The sequence below is a fragment of the Cyanistes caeruleus genome, chromosome 3 (assembly GCF_971803275.1).
Source record: "Cyanistes caeruleus chromosome 3, bCyaCae1.hap1.1, whole genome shotgun sequence".
Classification (NCBI taxonomy): domain Eukaryota; kingdom Metazoa; phylum Chordata; class Aves; order Passeriformes; family Paridae; genus Cyanistes; species Cyanistes caeruleus.
In genome coordinates, this window is record NC_141703.1 from 10,436,104 (window position 1) to 10,454,053 (window position 17,950).

At 33.4% G+C, this 17,950-nt stretch overlaps 1 protein-coding gene across 22 annotated transcripts in view; it reads left to right on the forward strand.

Moving 5' to 3' along the window:
- Positions 1 to 17,950, forward strand: part of DMD (dystrophin) — a 1,136,032-nt gene that overhangs the window by 565,907 nt on the left and 552,175 nt on the right. For all 22 annotated transcript variants that reach the window (XM_086879790.1, XM_086879801.1, XM_086879781.1 and 19 more), the window contains 2 exons: positions 2,284 to 2,478; positions 10,506 to 10,678. In XM_086879790.1, coding sequence (XP_086735916.1) covers positions 2,284 to 2,478; positions 10,506 to 10,678 — 368 coding nt within the window. The remainder of the gene's footprint in view (positions 1 to 2,283; positions 2,479 to 10,505; positions 10,679 to 17,950) is intronic.

Sequence of the window (17,950 nt, forward strand, 5' to 3'; positions counted from 1 at the left end):
CCATCTATGAGAAATATTTAAAGTTTTCTGTAAGGGAAGTGTGTGAATATATTGTTGCATTCATCCCGTTTTTCTTCATAACAGTTATTGAAAGGTACCTGATTTTGCCACTATAAATTATTAAGTGTGATATCTATGGAGTGTTTGCACATCCGATTTCTGCTGACTTTTTTGTAGTTTCAGGAATAATTTAGAATGATAAGACACAGTTTTTATTTTATCTAAATACATGCATGTGAATATATGTGTGTGTATATATATTTATTGGTCTAAATTTGGGTTACAAAGAACAGCCTATTCTCATACAACTCTAGAAACTAATCATATTTTGTATGCTGCTTTACATATTCATGTGGCTTCTTTTTGAGTGGAAACCCTTGAACACCTAGTGTGCTCTTTCATTACTGTGAGTAGAAAAATTCTGTCCTCTGAGTCAAAAAAAAAAAAAATACAAATATAGTTTAAATGTTCCTTAGGTGGGTCTGAAGTTCATTGCTACATGCAGAAGTGTCACTGTGTAGTCTTGAGGAATTAAAATACATGTTGCTGCATGCAGCAGTGGCCTGTTGAGACTCTCCCATTTCCAATGAAATGGGACAGATTTTTCTTTAGGTTCGCAGGAGTAAACTGATATTTTTGCAGAGCCTTTGATTCATGAAACATATGGGGGGCAAGCACCATTTTTTAAAGCAATTTATTTTAAATAATAAAAATTATAGCAATGATATGGTAATTAGAGAGGTTTCAGTGTTAGCAGATGTACTGAGAAAGTCATTTAGAAAGAAAAGTGTAAGCAAAGCAATTAAATTTGCATAAGAAATGCAACAGAATAACACAAGTCTACAGATAACTTTATGGGCTTTATATGTGATATGCATACATCTTTTAGAGTGTGTATATGCATATTTTAAGACTCTAAAGAAAATTGAAGAACCAGATGACTCAGCTCGGTAACTGAAGAGAGAAATATGTCCTGAATTAAAATGAGACACCTTGCTGAGGTAGTGTGTGATTATATTTGTTTTCTTTTGCATAATCAGTAGTTAAATAATGATATTGTTTTCTTCAGGACCATTGATCAATTTTCTTTCTCATAAATGGCTCCAAATTTAAATAATAGAATTTTTGAATATTTACCAACAATTATTTGTACAACTTCTAAAGGTCAACAATAATTAAAGTTTATATTTTGAGAAGACAGGCAACAAGCACAAAGGATCTTGGTCCCACACTAGAAATCCACAAACAAATATGTTTATGGATTATGGAATTATACTTGTGAAACCACAAATAATTGACATCTTAAACTTTCCCTTTTTGAATGGACATGCAGGTGACAGTATTTGGATTTTAGTAAAAAGAAGCAATCAGAGATCTCCCTTCTCCAAAGCACACTTTTGGTATTACATTTTTATCTATGATTCATTAACAAGTCAAACGGGAAATACAGAGAATTTATATAAACAGACACTTTTTTGTTACCTTATATGTCAGTATGCTTTCAAATGCCTTCAATAAACTAAGCTTTCTATTGGAAACAAAACATTCTGTGATATCTTCACATTTGGTGTATGCATGTGCTTCCAGAATAGGGTGTCTATTTCATAGTTTTCCATAATTAAAAAAAAAATAAAAAATAAAAAATCCTGACTTGATGAAGAGGTATGTTGCTGAGTTTTCTTTTAGAAATAAGAATGCATTAAAGACCCTTCAAATCAGAAAATTGCAAATTTTTCTTGCTAAAGAAGTTTTTAGTATAATTGGCAGTATAGTGTTGGCATATTTGTTATATATCGCATTTTATTTAAAGAATTGTGTCTATTATACAATTATTTTTTGTAATTAGTAATTTAGTAATTTAATAATTATTTTACTTGACACCTTGAAGATATTGTTATTTTAGACTTGGCGTGCATAGAATTTCTTAATGAAGGACAGATTTTTCAAGAGGTATGATGATTTAAAATGAAAGGGCCAGCACTAAAATCTCAGTAACACCATAATCTCAGCATACTCTTGCACTTCCTCTCTGCATTTCTTTGGGGAGTAGAAGAGAGAGTAGAGAGTCACACTCTTGCATGGATTAATTTCAGCACCCACTGTTTCAAACACACAAGCAATATGAGTGATTTGTGTCAGAAACCTCAGACATTTCCTGCATTTGTCCTTGGAAGTTACTTTTGATTTTCTTTCTTTCTGGGTTGTGAACTGGAAATTGCATTGTTGTAATTTTGTCTGGTGTTAAGAAACTAAAGGAAGCATTCTGTTGTATATCTATACTAGCAAACAGTTCGTGAAGATACAACTTTTGTGATGACTGAAACTAGGACTATGGAAACCACTCATGTGCCTTCTACATACCTGGCAGAGATCCTTCACCTCCTGCAAGCCTTGTCTGAAGTGGAAGAGCGCCTTAATTCTCCTGTTCTGCAGGCTAAGGACTGTGAGGATCTCTTCAAACAAGAAGAGTGTCTCAAGGTAAGATAGAAAGATCTTCTTAGCAATGATTAGATTGCATCATTTTGGGGCTTCTGTATGTTGGCAGCCTGTGCTCATTCTGAGACATCTGTTTCACAAGTTCTAAGCCCATCTCTGTGATCTGTGCATATAATGGATGTTTTTATTGCAGGGCACATTTGGGAAAATGTGAAAAACACTGAAGCATTCATTTATTTTACCTGTTTAACGTGTGTTTGGAGGACAAGATCATTAGGGTGTCTGCATATTAAGTCCTTGAATGGGAGAGAAAGGATGGAGAGGCACAGTATATTTAAAGATAGAATTTGTGGTTAAATGTTTGTTTCTGTGTGGGTAATGGAAAAAAAAAATATTCTCTGAAATGGTTTTTAAGCACTGGAACAGGCTGCCCAGGGAAGTGGCTGAGTTACCATTCCTAGAGGTGTTTAGGAGATATGTAGAAGTACCACTTGGGACATGGTTCAGTGGTGAACTTGGAAGTGCTGGGTTAATGGCTGAACTCGATTTAGATCTTTTCCAATTTAAATCACAGAATATTCTGAGTTGAAAGGGACCCACAAGGGTCATTGAAGTCAAATTTTTAAGGAAACGGCCCATGTAGGGACTGAACCCACAATCTTGGTGTTACAAGACCATGCTCTGACCAGCTGAGCTCATCTCCTAGTGGTCAAGTGATTTTGTGATTCTGTGATTGGTAACTATAAGTAATTACTAAGAAACCCTGTCCACACCCAAACTTAGCTGTTTTATTTTACTGTATGGTTTCTAAAATTATTCCTACTGAAACTGGAACAAAAACATACATGTTGCATACCATGTTAGACAAAAAAACCTTGAGATCTTATTGGGTCTGTATTCCATGTAGTTATTTCTGTTTAATTAGCTAAACAGAGAATATTATCCAATAATTAGATAATGTAGTTAAGAAATAGCAAGTTCAGTGTTGTTAGTATGACTTTAAATATTACTGTGTAGTTTCTTCAGTGCTGGAAATGTTATTGCCTTGTTTGTTCAATGCTTGCAACATTGAAATCCTTTGAAATTGGTGGAATTTTTCCAACACAGAATTGACATAAGAAGAGAATAAGATTAAAGTTGTAAGCCTAAGTAGATGAGTGAGTTATCAGCTTTTGCAGAATAATGTTTGTGTGAGGAAAGCCTTGTAAAAAATTGCACTCAAGTGCTGTATATAATTACAGCAATTCCAAATTGTCATCCAGCATGAAGAGAAGACTTTATTTCCATTTTTCTGTGATTATTTAGGAAAAGGAATAGTTTTAAATAAAAGTAAATATTAGCCTCAAGAGCCTGAAAGTTGCCTACAGTCAGCTATAAGAAAGAAGCTTAAAGGGAGAATCATGGCAGTGGCTCTGGCTATATGCTCTGAATTTTCCTCTGTGGGAGCCAATTTATCTCCTTCCACATCAGAGGATATGTAACAATATCCATATGATTCTATTAGCTTCTGTAAAATCACATCTGTTTATAATTCTTATGCATTCATAGATATTATATATCTTTGGCATTTCTATACCCACACAGGTGCACACACAGAAATAATCTTATCAGCTTGTGAAAATTAGGATGTTTTCAGTTTCCTAGTGAGGCACTAGAGCTGGGTAGTGAAGCATAACAGTGTTGGATCAAAGGAAGCACAGAACTGGCAATAGGATGTCAATCAACAGTTGTCAAATACCAACAGACTGTTTCTTTTATCACTTCTGATTTAGTACCGGTAAATTAAAGTTAGTCTGAGTATTGGAGCACAAAACATGCCAACCTAATTGTCATTCTTCATTTTAAACAATCTCTTCTGCACAAGAAACAAACAAAACAATGAAAAAATAGTCATGTACTATGTAAATCATGGCTAATGAGCATCTACACGATCCTCGTTGATGAACCTCTGCTCACAATAGATTGGATGGAGAAACAGTGGTCTACCTCAGGAATTTACTGGGAAATTACTTCCTTTTAGTTCTTAACACTATACATTTGGGCTAGCTTTATCTGATTTATATCCATAAGTAATCTGATGTTCACTCACATATATTTGGTATTATTGGAGTTGACACCAACTTTACTAATATTGATTACTGAGGTTACAAGTAAGTACTACCATAGGTTTAATTTAACTGAACTTCTAAATTGTTATGAGATGCATTTGTGGGCACAGTTCCATCTTCCTACAAAATAAATCTCTTAGAAGAGGCAAATGGGTCTTGCACATTTGTGGGCTTTTGGAAGGGTATAGGTTTGATCTGAGCCTGCTTAATGAATATTTATTTCCAAAGGAAAGCATCCATCATTGTCATTATCCTGCAGTAAAAATAGGAAAGTAGTGCATAAATTGTTCAGCAGTTGGTTGGGAAAGGTTTGAAATTAAATTGTCGTTGATTTTTTTTCTCTGACAGATTTGCATGAATCAAATTATAGAACTGTCATGAATAGTTCTGTGTTTTAAAACTGAGCTTTTGATTTCTTTTTCACTCCCATTCAGAAAGAATCCATTTTAATTAATCTGTAAAAGGAAAAACAAGTTTATTTGCAAGAATCAGTGGTAACAGCTTTGAACATTTTCTCCAGAGTAAATATGTTTAGTAAGACTTAAACATGATTACTCATTATCAAATAGGATAAATATTGAATGCAAATTAAAAATTGCTAATATCAATTGTCATAGAACTGACTTTTTGTATCAAAGTCATGTGAAATAGTAAAATATGAGGTTTTGCAGCAAAAATCTGGTAGCTTTTAACATTTACTAAACTGTAATACTTTAATGAACACATTTAGTGTATCTGCTGAAACCAGGTCATAGGAATATTTTTCTCTTCATTTTAAGCTGTAGTAAGTGGAAAAGTCATATAGAGAAACCAAGTCTTGTCACTTTGTCTCATAAAGTGAGCATTGCAATGTTTTTGTCATCCCATTACAAGCTCTTTCAAGTATTACAGAGTACCTCAGCTTTTCTTTATCACTGTGCTGACAGTATTTTAAAAACAATTTAAATATTACAGTTATTTCAAAGATGAAACTCCAGTTGATTGTACAGAAAATTGTGGTTCAGAGGTTGATGGATTAGTAAAGTTGGTCTGGTACACTTTCAAAACAGAGCAAGTGTTGTTATAAGCACCACCATTTTTTCTGTGTGCTACTGATAAAGTTCATTTTGATGGAGATCACAATCTTTGAGCTATCTGTGTAGAACTGATTGTGATTACAATGGATTCCATTGCATGAACAAATCTAGGGATAAAATACCTTCATGTTTTAGCTCATTACCCTTCCTTGCGACTGACTGATGTTTTAAATGTTTCCTTGAAGATAAATCAGTGTAAAAATTCGCATATATTCTACTTAATATTATTATATTGTTCATACTAAGGCAAAGTTTTCCTGTGTAATGATTATCTCATGCAAGCTACTTGACTTGCTTGAACTCCAGATTATTTAGTGGGAGATGTATACACTGAAATAAATGCACTGATTAACTAGAGAATAAAACTAACACATATTTCTCTTTGCTAACACATAGGAAAAGTGTGTCAAAATGAAATGCCTGGAATTTAAATCTAATTTATAACCATATGTGAAAGAGTTGATAGTAGAATTTTTAAGGATCACTGTCAAAGACATGACATAGTTGTGTCTATTCATTACTTAATTCTATTAACTTTGAATTCAAAACTTGTTTCCTGAGGTTACTTCCATTATATAATGACACAGCAGACCTGCAATAGGGCCCACACATATTAGTGTCTCTTTTTATTTTTATTTTTTAATATTCTTAATTTTGGCAGGAACATCTTATTGTAGAATATGATTATACACTTAGCTATCATACTTTTAATGATGTCATAGTTTTAATATGGAAAGCCATCTGGCTCTGAGGAAGAGATTTCTTATATATGTAAGATAAATATTTATCTTGCATAATCACTCTAACAATTCTGCTTCTAATTCATCTTCTTTTGTATTTCCCATAGGGCATTTATTTAGTTCATTAAAAATTGGGTTGGTTTCTGTGCTGTTTTTTAAATATGGATATTTTAATGCTCTGATTCATCTTTACTCTTCTTTTTTCCTTTGGTAATCCTTCATCTTCTGACAGATAGAACGGGTTTCTTTGCACTGTTTTCTACTGTGTTATATTTCAGAATATAGGAATTCGTTGTACACATCACACATCCAATATTCTGGCAGGAAGAATCTCCTTTCAAAATGGTTTATGAAGCCAGTCATACCCATACTAGATATTGTAACTCATAATTCTATACAGATTTTAAAATTGCAATTAATTTGTGGAATTTTTCCAGCCATCCATGATTACTAACCACTGTTCTGTTACTGAGTTTCATGTTAGTACAACTAGCATGAAATATTGTAACAAATCTGCTACATAAATATAAATCGTAATTCCACAAATTTTTGGAATGAAAAAGAAGCCACTTTTATTTTTACACATTGGAATATGTATTTGGTGTGTACTACGTGATTCTTACCAAGAAGCACCACGTAATGTGAAATTCAGAGTGTTTTTCTGCTGCAGTTCAATAAAACCCAATTAACCATACCTTAGAACTGAGTGTGCTCACATGCACTCTCCAAATAGATCTGTCAGTAACATTGTGCTTGGTGGCAGATTTGTACACAAATAGCCAAGGAACTGAATTTTTACAGGAAGTGTCTTTCTCTGGCAGATAAAGACAAATTCCAGGTACTGAAAATGAGCTGGGGCTTGAGTCTCTAGCACTTGGATTTCTCTTTTAAGAGCAGAGAGATGGATCAGTCCCTAAAGGCTACTGTCACTTCAACTGCTAATGATTTTCTGTTATCCTTTTTACCTAAAAAATTAAGGCTTTGTTTTCTTCTGTTAACTATGTTACAAAATCTCCCAAGGCAATGTTGATAACTGCTTGCAGATCATTCTCCTCAACCTGAAAGGTAGAAGGGGAATATGTTGGAGATACATGTGTATATGTGTATATATACATGGTTTTTTGTTGGTCTTTTTTTTCTTGTGGACATTCTTTTACTCATTTACAGCACATCAGCTGTATCATCTTGCTCTGTCTATAGCAGCTGTGCTTTAAACAAAAGCAAAAATCTGACACAGAAATTCTGTACCTTTTCCATAGACCACTAATTTTAAAAATCAAGGGATATATCACTTACCAATTCTGAAATGCTTAGATGTATTTCAGCTATTTTTAATATTTAGAAAATTGATCCACTTGGTTGAAAAAGCCTACAATTTCAATATACATAGCCACATATATTATTCTTCATTTGGCTACTTAAGCACGTTGAACACAAGAAGTGCCTTCTTGGGAGGCTGATATTTTGACCTCCTGAAAAGAAGCCCACTTCACTGGGGTGCTTAAGTGTGTCCTGGCAGCTTATAACATTTCAATTACATTTTCTCCTGTTCTTCAAATATGCAAGTTTTTAGTCTGGGATGAGGTTTTGTGAAGATGCTGCCACCTTTATATTCATGGGATATAATCTTGGAATATTTAGAGGCATTTTATTTTTTTATCATCTGATATTTCTTATATTCAGATTAATAACATTGAATATCTGAATTATCCATGACAAGAGTGTGTAAAACAAAGTTTTTAGTAGACCTGAGACCGGATCATTGAGTGTGAGGCATTTTTTTGGGAAAGTCAGATGAGGTTTATTGAGTAATGATGCAGACCCAGCCAGCTTTCCCTCCAAATGATAGATTGCTGGCAAAGAGGAAACATGTACATTATTGTGACTCATTCCAGAGACATGACATCTACCATTCTCTTTTGACTCATAAATATTTATTTAGTGTGCTAAATGTAAGTCACGTTTCTCAAGTCCTAAAAATTCAAATTATTATTCACATGGGTGACATTATGGAATGTATAATTTTATTTTTTTCCCCCAACAAATAGCATCTTATAGTTCTAGAGCTCTAGGAACCCAGGGAACCCAGAGTATTTTTTCTTTTGTTTGCCAGGGTGGTTTTGTACACAATTATTTCAATGCATTGCCTTCACATTTATATAAAGACTTCAAGTCTTATATTTTACAAAATAGTAAATGCAGTGTAATAACTTCAATTAGTTAAAAAATTACAACCAATTTTGTCACTTCAAGTGTTATTCAGATTTTTTATAAAGTTGTTAGGGTTTTTAAAATATTTATCCAGCAATTTGGAGGAGAAAACGATTTTGATAATTATCCCTACTTCCCTGCTGCTTCATATTAGCACTACTAGTAATACAGAAGTACACTCTGTCATAGCCATGGTTCTAAAAAACTGTTTTTAAATCAAATTCATTACAATAAAATTGTGAACTTGTCTAGCCATGAGATGGACTGTGTGATTGTTTAGAGAAATAAACCCCGTTTGTTGAATCAGAACTCATAAATGTTGAATGAAGAAGAAATTATAAGTACAATCTACATGGATATCATAAAAGTTTATTAAGAAAAATCAGGAATTGCAGGGATAAAAGCCAAATCAACATTCACAGCTCTCAAGTATTAGATTCCATGAGTTAAAAAAGGCAGGAGAGAGAGAAGACCACCCTACTCATGGACTGGGAAGTGCTTCAGTTTGGTTCAAGCTGCCCAAGAAGTTTATCCAGTTTATAAATGGCTTTCTAGGACTAACTAATCTCTTTCTAGTAGCTGCACACATCTCTGCAGCTTTGAGTAAACTAAATTTTATACATGGAAAGTTACTAGTAGAACACCACTTTAAAACCAGCATCAAAATTAGTATTGTTTAATGCAGTTTAAAAATGGTTTGATAGTGTTCAGTAAATTGGAACAAATCAAAAATTACTCTTAATTTGATTAAATCCAGGAAAAAGGAACAGCCAAAACCAAAAAAAATCAGCAGTGGCATGGTAAAAAATTTCAATTACACCTGTTACTTAAGAATTTTGGATAACACAGTTATTATGCACTGAAATGTACCTTCGAAATATTTTCTCAGTGTCTATTTTTATCCAGAAAGCAGCTGTTGTTCTGTAATAATTTTTTTATAATTTTAGAAGTAAACCATTTTCTCAGAAAGGAGTACAACTTGGCTGTATATATCATATTTAATCTGAAAAAAAAAAAAAATAAATAGTTTGAAAGTAAATAATCTGAAAATACTTAGAGAAGGGTATGTAAAAAAGACCTACATGAGAGGAAACAAAAGTGATGAGATTTTTAGAGATGCAAGATTAATTTGTTTAAATTAAGAGTAACTCATATTAAAGAAGATAAATTTTTGATTTTTTTTTTCTAAATTATTACTGTATTTATATGAAATTTCCTTTGCTGAATGTCTACTGTACATTTATTTTTATTCATTTGTGTAGACTGATTGTGAGACATTTGTTTATCTCATCCTAGGAAGATTAGATAGCAAAAAAGAAAGCCATTTTTTTCAAGTTGAACCAAAAACCATCAAGGATCATGCTTTTTTTCTTTACTGCCATGCCCCAGGGACATGAAATTTTGTAGTGTCATTTTTGTACCAAGTTTATGCTTTTTGCCAACTGAGTGAAGTTAATGGCCAATATTTTTGGTTTTTCCAGATTATTTTTTTTGTGCTATTATTAAAGATTTTCTCCCTGCATCTTGCTCAGTTCTTCTGCAGCTCCTCACAGTGATCACATTGCACACCACAAAATCATCTCAGTACCTCAGCAGGCTTTTATCCTGGTGACTGCTCCAAGGAATGGCTTCTGAATTGGGAAGTAAAGGGAAATGAAAGGTCAGGAAATGTAAATATTGACATGCAGAACTTTTCAGTCAATAGCACTTTGTTTCCTCTCCAACCTTTGCCTTCCTCAGATCTATTTCATTCAGTCTTTAAAGAAAGGATGGACATTCAGTTATTATACCAGGTTACTGTAAAATTAGTCTTATTATCAATGTTACATTTTAATTAGCATTGTGTACCAATTTCTTTTGCTTCTGAATGTTTGGTTTTTTTATTTATAAAAAACATTGTTTTGTTTTTATTTTTTGAAATCTTGATATTACAGAGCATTAAGGATAGCCTTGGGAGACTGCAGGGTCATGTAGAAATGATTAACAACAAGAAGACACCGGCTTTGCAAAATGTTACACCAAAGGAAGCAGCAAATATACAAGAAAAGCTGACTCAACTTAATTTTGAATGGGAGAAACTTAACAAGATGTACAGGGACAGACAGGCGTAAGTAACTTTTAAAACTTGCTCTTTCTGGTGGCTTTCCTTAATATTTGGCCTGTTGTTGATGATTGGGGTGTTTTTGGCTTCATTTTGTTACAAACAATACTTTCTTTTAACTAAGCATAGAACATTTATATAGAATTGTAATTTAATTTGTAGGCATTTTTTTTAAACTGAAAAGATGAAAATATTTTGACCAGCCATCATTTGCATTGAACCACTGAACTGCTAATGATACATAAATTGCTATGATTTATGAGATATAACTTTTTTTCCAACATGAGTATTTAAGGGTTAAGAAATAACTTTGCCTTAGATTAAAAAGTCATACTTCCAAGCATTTATTGAATTACCACAGAAAAGTCCTTGACAATTCTTCTGAGAATGAATGACATTAATCTGATAATGAAAATCATTATATCTATATATCACTAGTTCCATTCATTGAAACTTTCCATTGGTAGGAACTTTACAAAATTGGCTCTTCAGGCAATGCTGAAAACTTGACATTAAAGGTTTTATTTGATATGCCACTTTAAAAGACAGTAGATTGAAATTTGATAGAATATCACTTTTTGCACTACACATATGTTTTGAAATATCACTTATCTAAGAGAATGTTGTTGAAAACTTTGTCATTATTATACAAAAAATTAACTTAATGTGCAGATAATGATTGCATTATTGATAGAATGAGATACAATTCTAAACACATAAGCAGTTACTGAAAGAAAATAAATACTTCCTGTGGGTTTAGCCTTCACTGACCTTGTTCTGCAATCCAATCCTTGGTAACTTTTATGTTTTCTTTGTTTCTTTGAAATGTTGGTAAACAGCTGTCACTTTGCAGATTTCTAGAGACATTATTTCCACTGTCAGGCAGGCACTGCCTTTGATTTTAAATTTCTGGAAAGAAAAGAAAGTAAAGCTTAAAAAAAAATGATAATCAGGGAGATTAATAGTAAAAAATCGTAGTCAGTAATTTTCATTACATCTCTGCCTTGTCTCAACACTTAAAGTGTAAGAAACCGAGACATTTATAATCTGATAAGTTTACAAATTCTTCTTTTATGCCTTTTGTTTTGTTGGTTTTGTTTTTTTCAAATACTAAATCCTGTTCTTACTATTGGTGTGGTAAGAAAAATCCTTGTAAGTTGTGATGCCATGTACAAATACGAAGGATAAGTTAGAAAAGAGGTTGAAGAAAATCTGCTTACACAGATTATAAAACCAGGAGATATTTGGTGCTGAGCTTTTCCCAGAGACTAGCTTTGCCTAAATCTCACTGCTGTAGTACACCAAGCTCTGAGAAACCCTTGGAATCTCCTTTCCCCAGAGGCTGGCTTTGCCCAGCCAGTTTCTGTTTTAGCAGACCAGACTCTGAGAAACCTTTGGCATCTCCTCATCTGCATTTTCTGCCACTGGTGCACAGCAAGGACAGCAATTTGCTGTTAGTTGAAAGCTCGGACTATCGTCACTGACACTCAAATTATTCCTTATTTAGGCTGTAGTGGTATTTAGCCAGCAGCAGAAGTCTTGTGAGGTGAAATGAATTAGTGTTTGTCAAGTGTTTTGAGGTCATCAGATAAAGGCGTAGAGAACTGTAAAGTATGATTACTGTCCAGCTGGCATCTGCCTGGGGGACTTGCCCTCTCAGTATGATGGACAGCAACTCAAGCTTGACTGCTGTCTGATTTGCACACCTTTCTTTTTCCTTTAAATCTTTTAGGTTTGGTGTCAGCTTTATTGATAACTGTTTAAGGGGCTTTGTTTCAACTCTAGATGGTCCCCATAGCTTCTGCTGTTTTGTGAGGTGCATTTGGACTGCACACAAATCCAAGGGATGAGGTGAAGGAAGGCAATATGGCCTTGAGCATTTTACTTCTAGCAGTTCGTGCCTGTGAGGGATGAAAGTATCAGTCAGTGTAACTCTGCCCTTGAGACAGGGATAAAGCTGTGTTTAGGAGATATGCTATTGATGATGATGATAAAGGACAGTTTTGAAACTATTATTGGAGTTGTCTTGCTTTCAGGGGAGCATATCTAAGTGAATGTGAGTTTGAAAAGTACCAGGGACAAATATACTGGAACTGTGTTCATTTCTGAATGTTGGTTTTATGAAATCAAAGACTTGGAATAACATGGAAATTATTATATTAATAAATGAAAAATCAACTATCACCACAACACATGGAAGAACAAAGCAACTTTTCTTATCCCTGTAGTTATTAGCAGAGAGCTTTCTCTAAATCTCATAGAAGCCATTAGAAGCCTTCATGTTGCATTCTTTTGTGAGAAATTGATTTCCAAGAAGTCCTGATTCATATCTAGATACTTTGTAATTAACTCTAGAGTGAGTTCTTTTTAATTAGAAATCAAAATAGATTTTCAGTTTGTTTTATAGCAGAGCCTGCATCAGTTTGACAGAAATACACTATGAATGGGAAGCACTCAAATAGCTTTACAAGTGCAGTTCTTCTACAGTATTTGAAAATTGTTTCACACTGTTACTTTAGCATGTTTCCTGTATTTAAATAAGAGTTCATATTGTACTTACTGTAATATAACAGACAAGATTTCACTAGGAAAAAAAAAAGCAAAAATTCTGTGATCACTCTCGAGTACCCTTCCAGTGGCTTTAGAAACCTCGGACAAGTGCAAATTTTTATTCTTTAACAAACACAGTGAACCACTAATCTTCACTTACTGATTTTTTAAGTCAAGGCTGTATCTAAGCATGGTTCTTTGATAGGAGTGACTTTCTATTCTGTTCCAATTAATTTCAGGACATAGTAACTCATTGTGCTTCCAACAGATAAATGGCAGTGAATTCATCTTACACCACATGGAATTTGTTTCCTTGGTTTCAGTTTTATGAGTGCAAAGCAAACTCCAGGAAACAGAAGTGACATGATTTGTCTTTTGTGAGCTAAGGAGCAATTTATGATTTAATTTATAACTTCAACCTTTGCTTGATACTAAATTTTTATGTTATCTTCCAAACAGTTGTATTAAGATAATAGAATCTGAATTTTGAAAGGTAAAGTTTAAGTGCCAGTAAGAATAGCCACTCAGAGGTCATAGTTTTTCCTGTCCTATTACCAGAATTTCACAATAGTCTTCCTTCTGTCTTGCAGTCTTATATACTGGGGTTTGTTTTGTATTAATCATGATTTTTTTAGGAACTGACACTAACATCAGGTCCCTATATACCTCAAATGAGAACATATAATTTTTGGAAAAAAAAAACCACAATACAAGAGAGACTTTAAAATTACTGTCCTATATAACTTTTTATTTTATCAGCATGACACTTGTAAAAGATCTTGTTTGTCTTTTCAGAATATTATCTTCCCAGGATATTTATGCCTAAGTCTTGCTTGTGTAAACAGTTGCTTCCTAAAATTAAGGGAGCACTGAAACTGCCAGAAATCAATGAAGCAATGAAGTGCAATATTTTCCAAAATAGATGTTAATTTAAAATATTTCTTTAGGAATTGCAGATAAAAATTATAAAAAAAAAAAAAAAAGGAAAAAAAAGACATACAAGACAGAAATACTTAAATGAATATAATTCAAAAGCAAAATACTAAAATTTTACAGATATTGTAGATCCTGAATATTTTTAAATCTGTTTCTTGTGATGAATTAAAATTCTAATAGACCTGTCATATTAATGCCAGACAACTAATTTTTGCCTTTTCATGTCTTGTTAAATAATCATCTTCCAGGGCTAACATTACAAACTATATTAATGCACATCTAGCAAATCTCAAATTCACTAAAAATTAAATGTGGTGAGAGAATATGGGGAAGTTGATATCAGATATCATTAGAAAGTTCTTCTTGACAATTCTGAAAAAAAGTAAAATGTGATATGCCAATGTTACATCAGAAAAGACTGCAAATCCATAATAATGATAATAAACATACATTGATGGCTTTGTGAAATTCACAGACAACTAGCAATTTTTATAGTAGCAAGAGTAAATAATAAAGAAATAGTTAATAAGTTCATAATAAAAATTAGATTAATGTTTTGGATTACAGTACAATTGTCAACTTTTTCTGAATAACTTTAATTTAGCTGTTGATTTTCTTGATAAGGTCGAAGGAAAAACATTTATTATCCATGAAGAACTGATTCATTGTGAGAGAAATAATATTTTGTGATAATATTTCTAAGACCACACAGTAGCAGATGACATAGTCCCTTTATGATGTAGCCTTTTGAGTTGAGAACTGATCCAATCTATGGATCAAGATACTAGAAAAAAAGAAATGAAATGCATTAATTTTTCAAATGTAAGTAACCTGCCCATGTTCTGAATTACTGCAGCAGCAGCAAGCCTTGAGGACATGGTTGTCTATGGTATCTGAATCAGACCCAGCTTCTGTGCCCTTGCATAGTAGAAATTATAGAGATACGATATCAAGAGATCTGCATTCAGCCCAAGTGATGTACAAGAGTATATTTATCTTTCCGTGGTATGAGATATTTTCTTGGAGTAGTATCTATAAGCAACTGACAAATGCAAACCCAGGTGTTAGAATACTGAGGAAATTATTTTATTGAATATAGATTTCCAGAAACATTTAGATACCTCAGTCTTCTTTCATGGCCTCAGCCTCTTCAGTGTGGCCCAGCTCTCCCCTTCATACCATGCCAATCTGAATCCCCTTGTGACTGTTCATTATGCAACTATTTAGCCTTGCAAAAAATCCAAACTGAAACCAAAAGATAAAAGGGGCACATTTAGAACTTTTAAGAAAAGGTTTTGTAGCCTTGAGAGCCATATCTATCTTAGGAAACATCAAAATAGAATTATTGTAGGTGATTCTTTAATTTTAATTAGGTATACTAGGGAGCCATTTAAGCTATTTATGTTTTCTTTCCCAGAGTTTCTCAGTTGTATTTCCAGTTTCCCTCTGTAGCACTAACAATGCTCTGTATATGTGAAGTCATTGAAGATTTGAGTCATGTGATTTCGCTTCAGCTATCCAAGGTTTAGTTACCTGTTTTATGGTACTTGCCTAAGTTCTTTCTCCATTAAATACTGCCAGGCAATCCTTTCACAGGTAACTATAACTGTGTATATAACTATATATAGTGGGTCTGCTGACTCTTCAGGGACACCAGACAAGATAAGATTAGAAACATTACTTTTGGAAAGATAAAATTAGGGGAGATTAATCTTAAGCTAGAAAATAAAACAAAACAATGGAGTTTAATTTATATCTAAATGCTTTGTTATATATCTCTTTCACTAAGCCCAGTCAGCATTTCTTTTTACTTGCTTTAACTCTGATAAAGTGAATGACAAAAATGAATGTTACCTGGCTTCGTTTCAATACAGGGAGAAAAGCAACTAGTGGAAAGCATAGGTATTTTATGAAAAAGTGAGAAATAGTGGCTGTTGCCTTCCAAAAAAACTATCTGCTCATATATTTCTGTTGAGGCTGTAAATCTTGTTATTAGAATTACCCTTGGCTCAGGATTCAAGATGAAAGTGAAAACCAGAACAGATTAGTTCATCCCCAATGAGAGAAGAAAATTATTTCTTTTTTAATGTTAATCTCAGAATAGCTACCATGCCTTAGTTACATGCAGAGTAGGGTTTTTTTTCCTTGCTTTCTTTCACAGAGACTCAAATTGTTCATTTCTGTTTTGAAAAGGGCAGCTTTTCAAAGCCAAGCAGCTCAACAAATGCTTGACTCTTACAGCCAGCATTTGTTGTTAATTTATTTCCGTACCCTGCTTACTGTACAAAAATGTTTTCCATAGCAGTTGCTTTATAATCAAATTCTTGCAACAAATTTTCCATTTAATTTTCCCCCATAATATTGCACCATCAAGTTAATGTATTGGTAAGTTTCATTGGTTGCTTAATTGTTTGCAAATAAATATAAAATAATGCATAACAAGCAGGTGTAGTGCAAAATATAAATGTTTTATTATGGACAATCTAGATTTCTGTCAATGTTTATAATGTAAAGAAACACAAAATATACATATACATATATATGTGTATAGGTATATATGTATATATATGTATATATACATATGTATTTGTGGCCTAGTTTATAATTAAAAAGATTAAATTTATAGCAAAGCTGGAAAATATTTTTACCTTATATATGGCCATTAAAATGTCTCTTTTCATGGGGCACTATATATAAGATCATCTTCTAAATGGAACAGCTATAAGTGAAAATTATAAAATTATTTTATAAACTTAAGTAGCAGAATTGAGGCAGAATAGAAATCACTGTAGCTTTTGGGAGAAGAGCTATGTTTATTAAATCACTATCATAGCATAATTAAAGAGTTTAAAACAGAAATTGCTTGGTATGGGAATTGGAGGTGCCTGTATTGTAAAATGAGGTGAAACTAATTCAGAATTTCTTTTAATAAGTAGGGGAGATAATCTTGCATGTGTTTGTGCTGTGAAAGTGTTTCAGCTGAAAAAGAATCTTGTATGTTTTAAAATCACCAACCCTCAAGCCTGACAATTAGCATAACTTAGCATAACTTTACTGTAAAATGCTCAGTGACAAAACTTCACCACATTCATACAGGAATTATTGTAGAGCCTTTTTCTGCTGTACAAACAAAGAATTTCACTGAAATGTCTGGGAAATGTTATGGCTTAGTCATGAATATGTGGGCTGTAGAACTATGGGAATGCAAATATGTATGAAGAGAAATGCAGGCAGAAGCAAATAGACTCTGAGCCATCTGGATATGAACTGTCTCGGGCTTTCACGTCAGATCCACAGAAAATTATGACATCGTGGTCAGTGTCATAAGCTATGAGACACAGCTGGAATGAAGGGTATACTTGCTTTAGGGACAATGCTATGTTAGTGCATCCCTGTAACTTCACAGATAGTCCTGATTTATGGCCAACCATCTCAAAGCACAGGCAGAGCTCATTCATGCATCCATCCATGTAGACATAGCCTGAGAGAATTGCAGGATATCCTCAGGTCCGAAGCTTTATTTGCAGTGACTTCTATTACCTTCCGTAAGTGTTGACAAATAAGGTGCACTTTCACTGTTGGTATTGAATCACTGCATTGTGCTGTGCCAGAATTTTCTAGCTGGATGAATATTTAGCTGGGTCAGCTGTGCACTGAATGAAGGATGAGGTTGCAGGAACTGCCATTAGGCCCAATGCATATTGGATGTACTAAGGTGAGCTCCTTTGCAGAGTTCCCTGGAAGCTTTTTAAGGAATTGCCGCTTTCTATTTGCCATGGTGCAGTGTACACT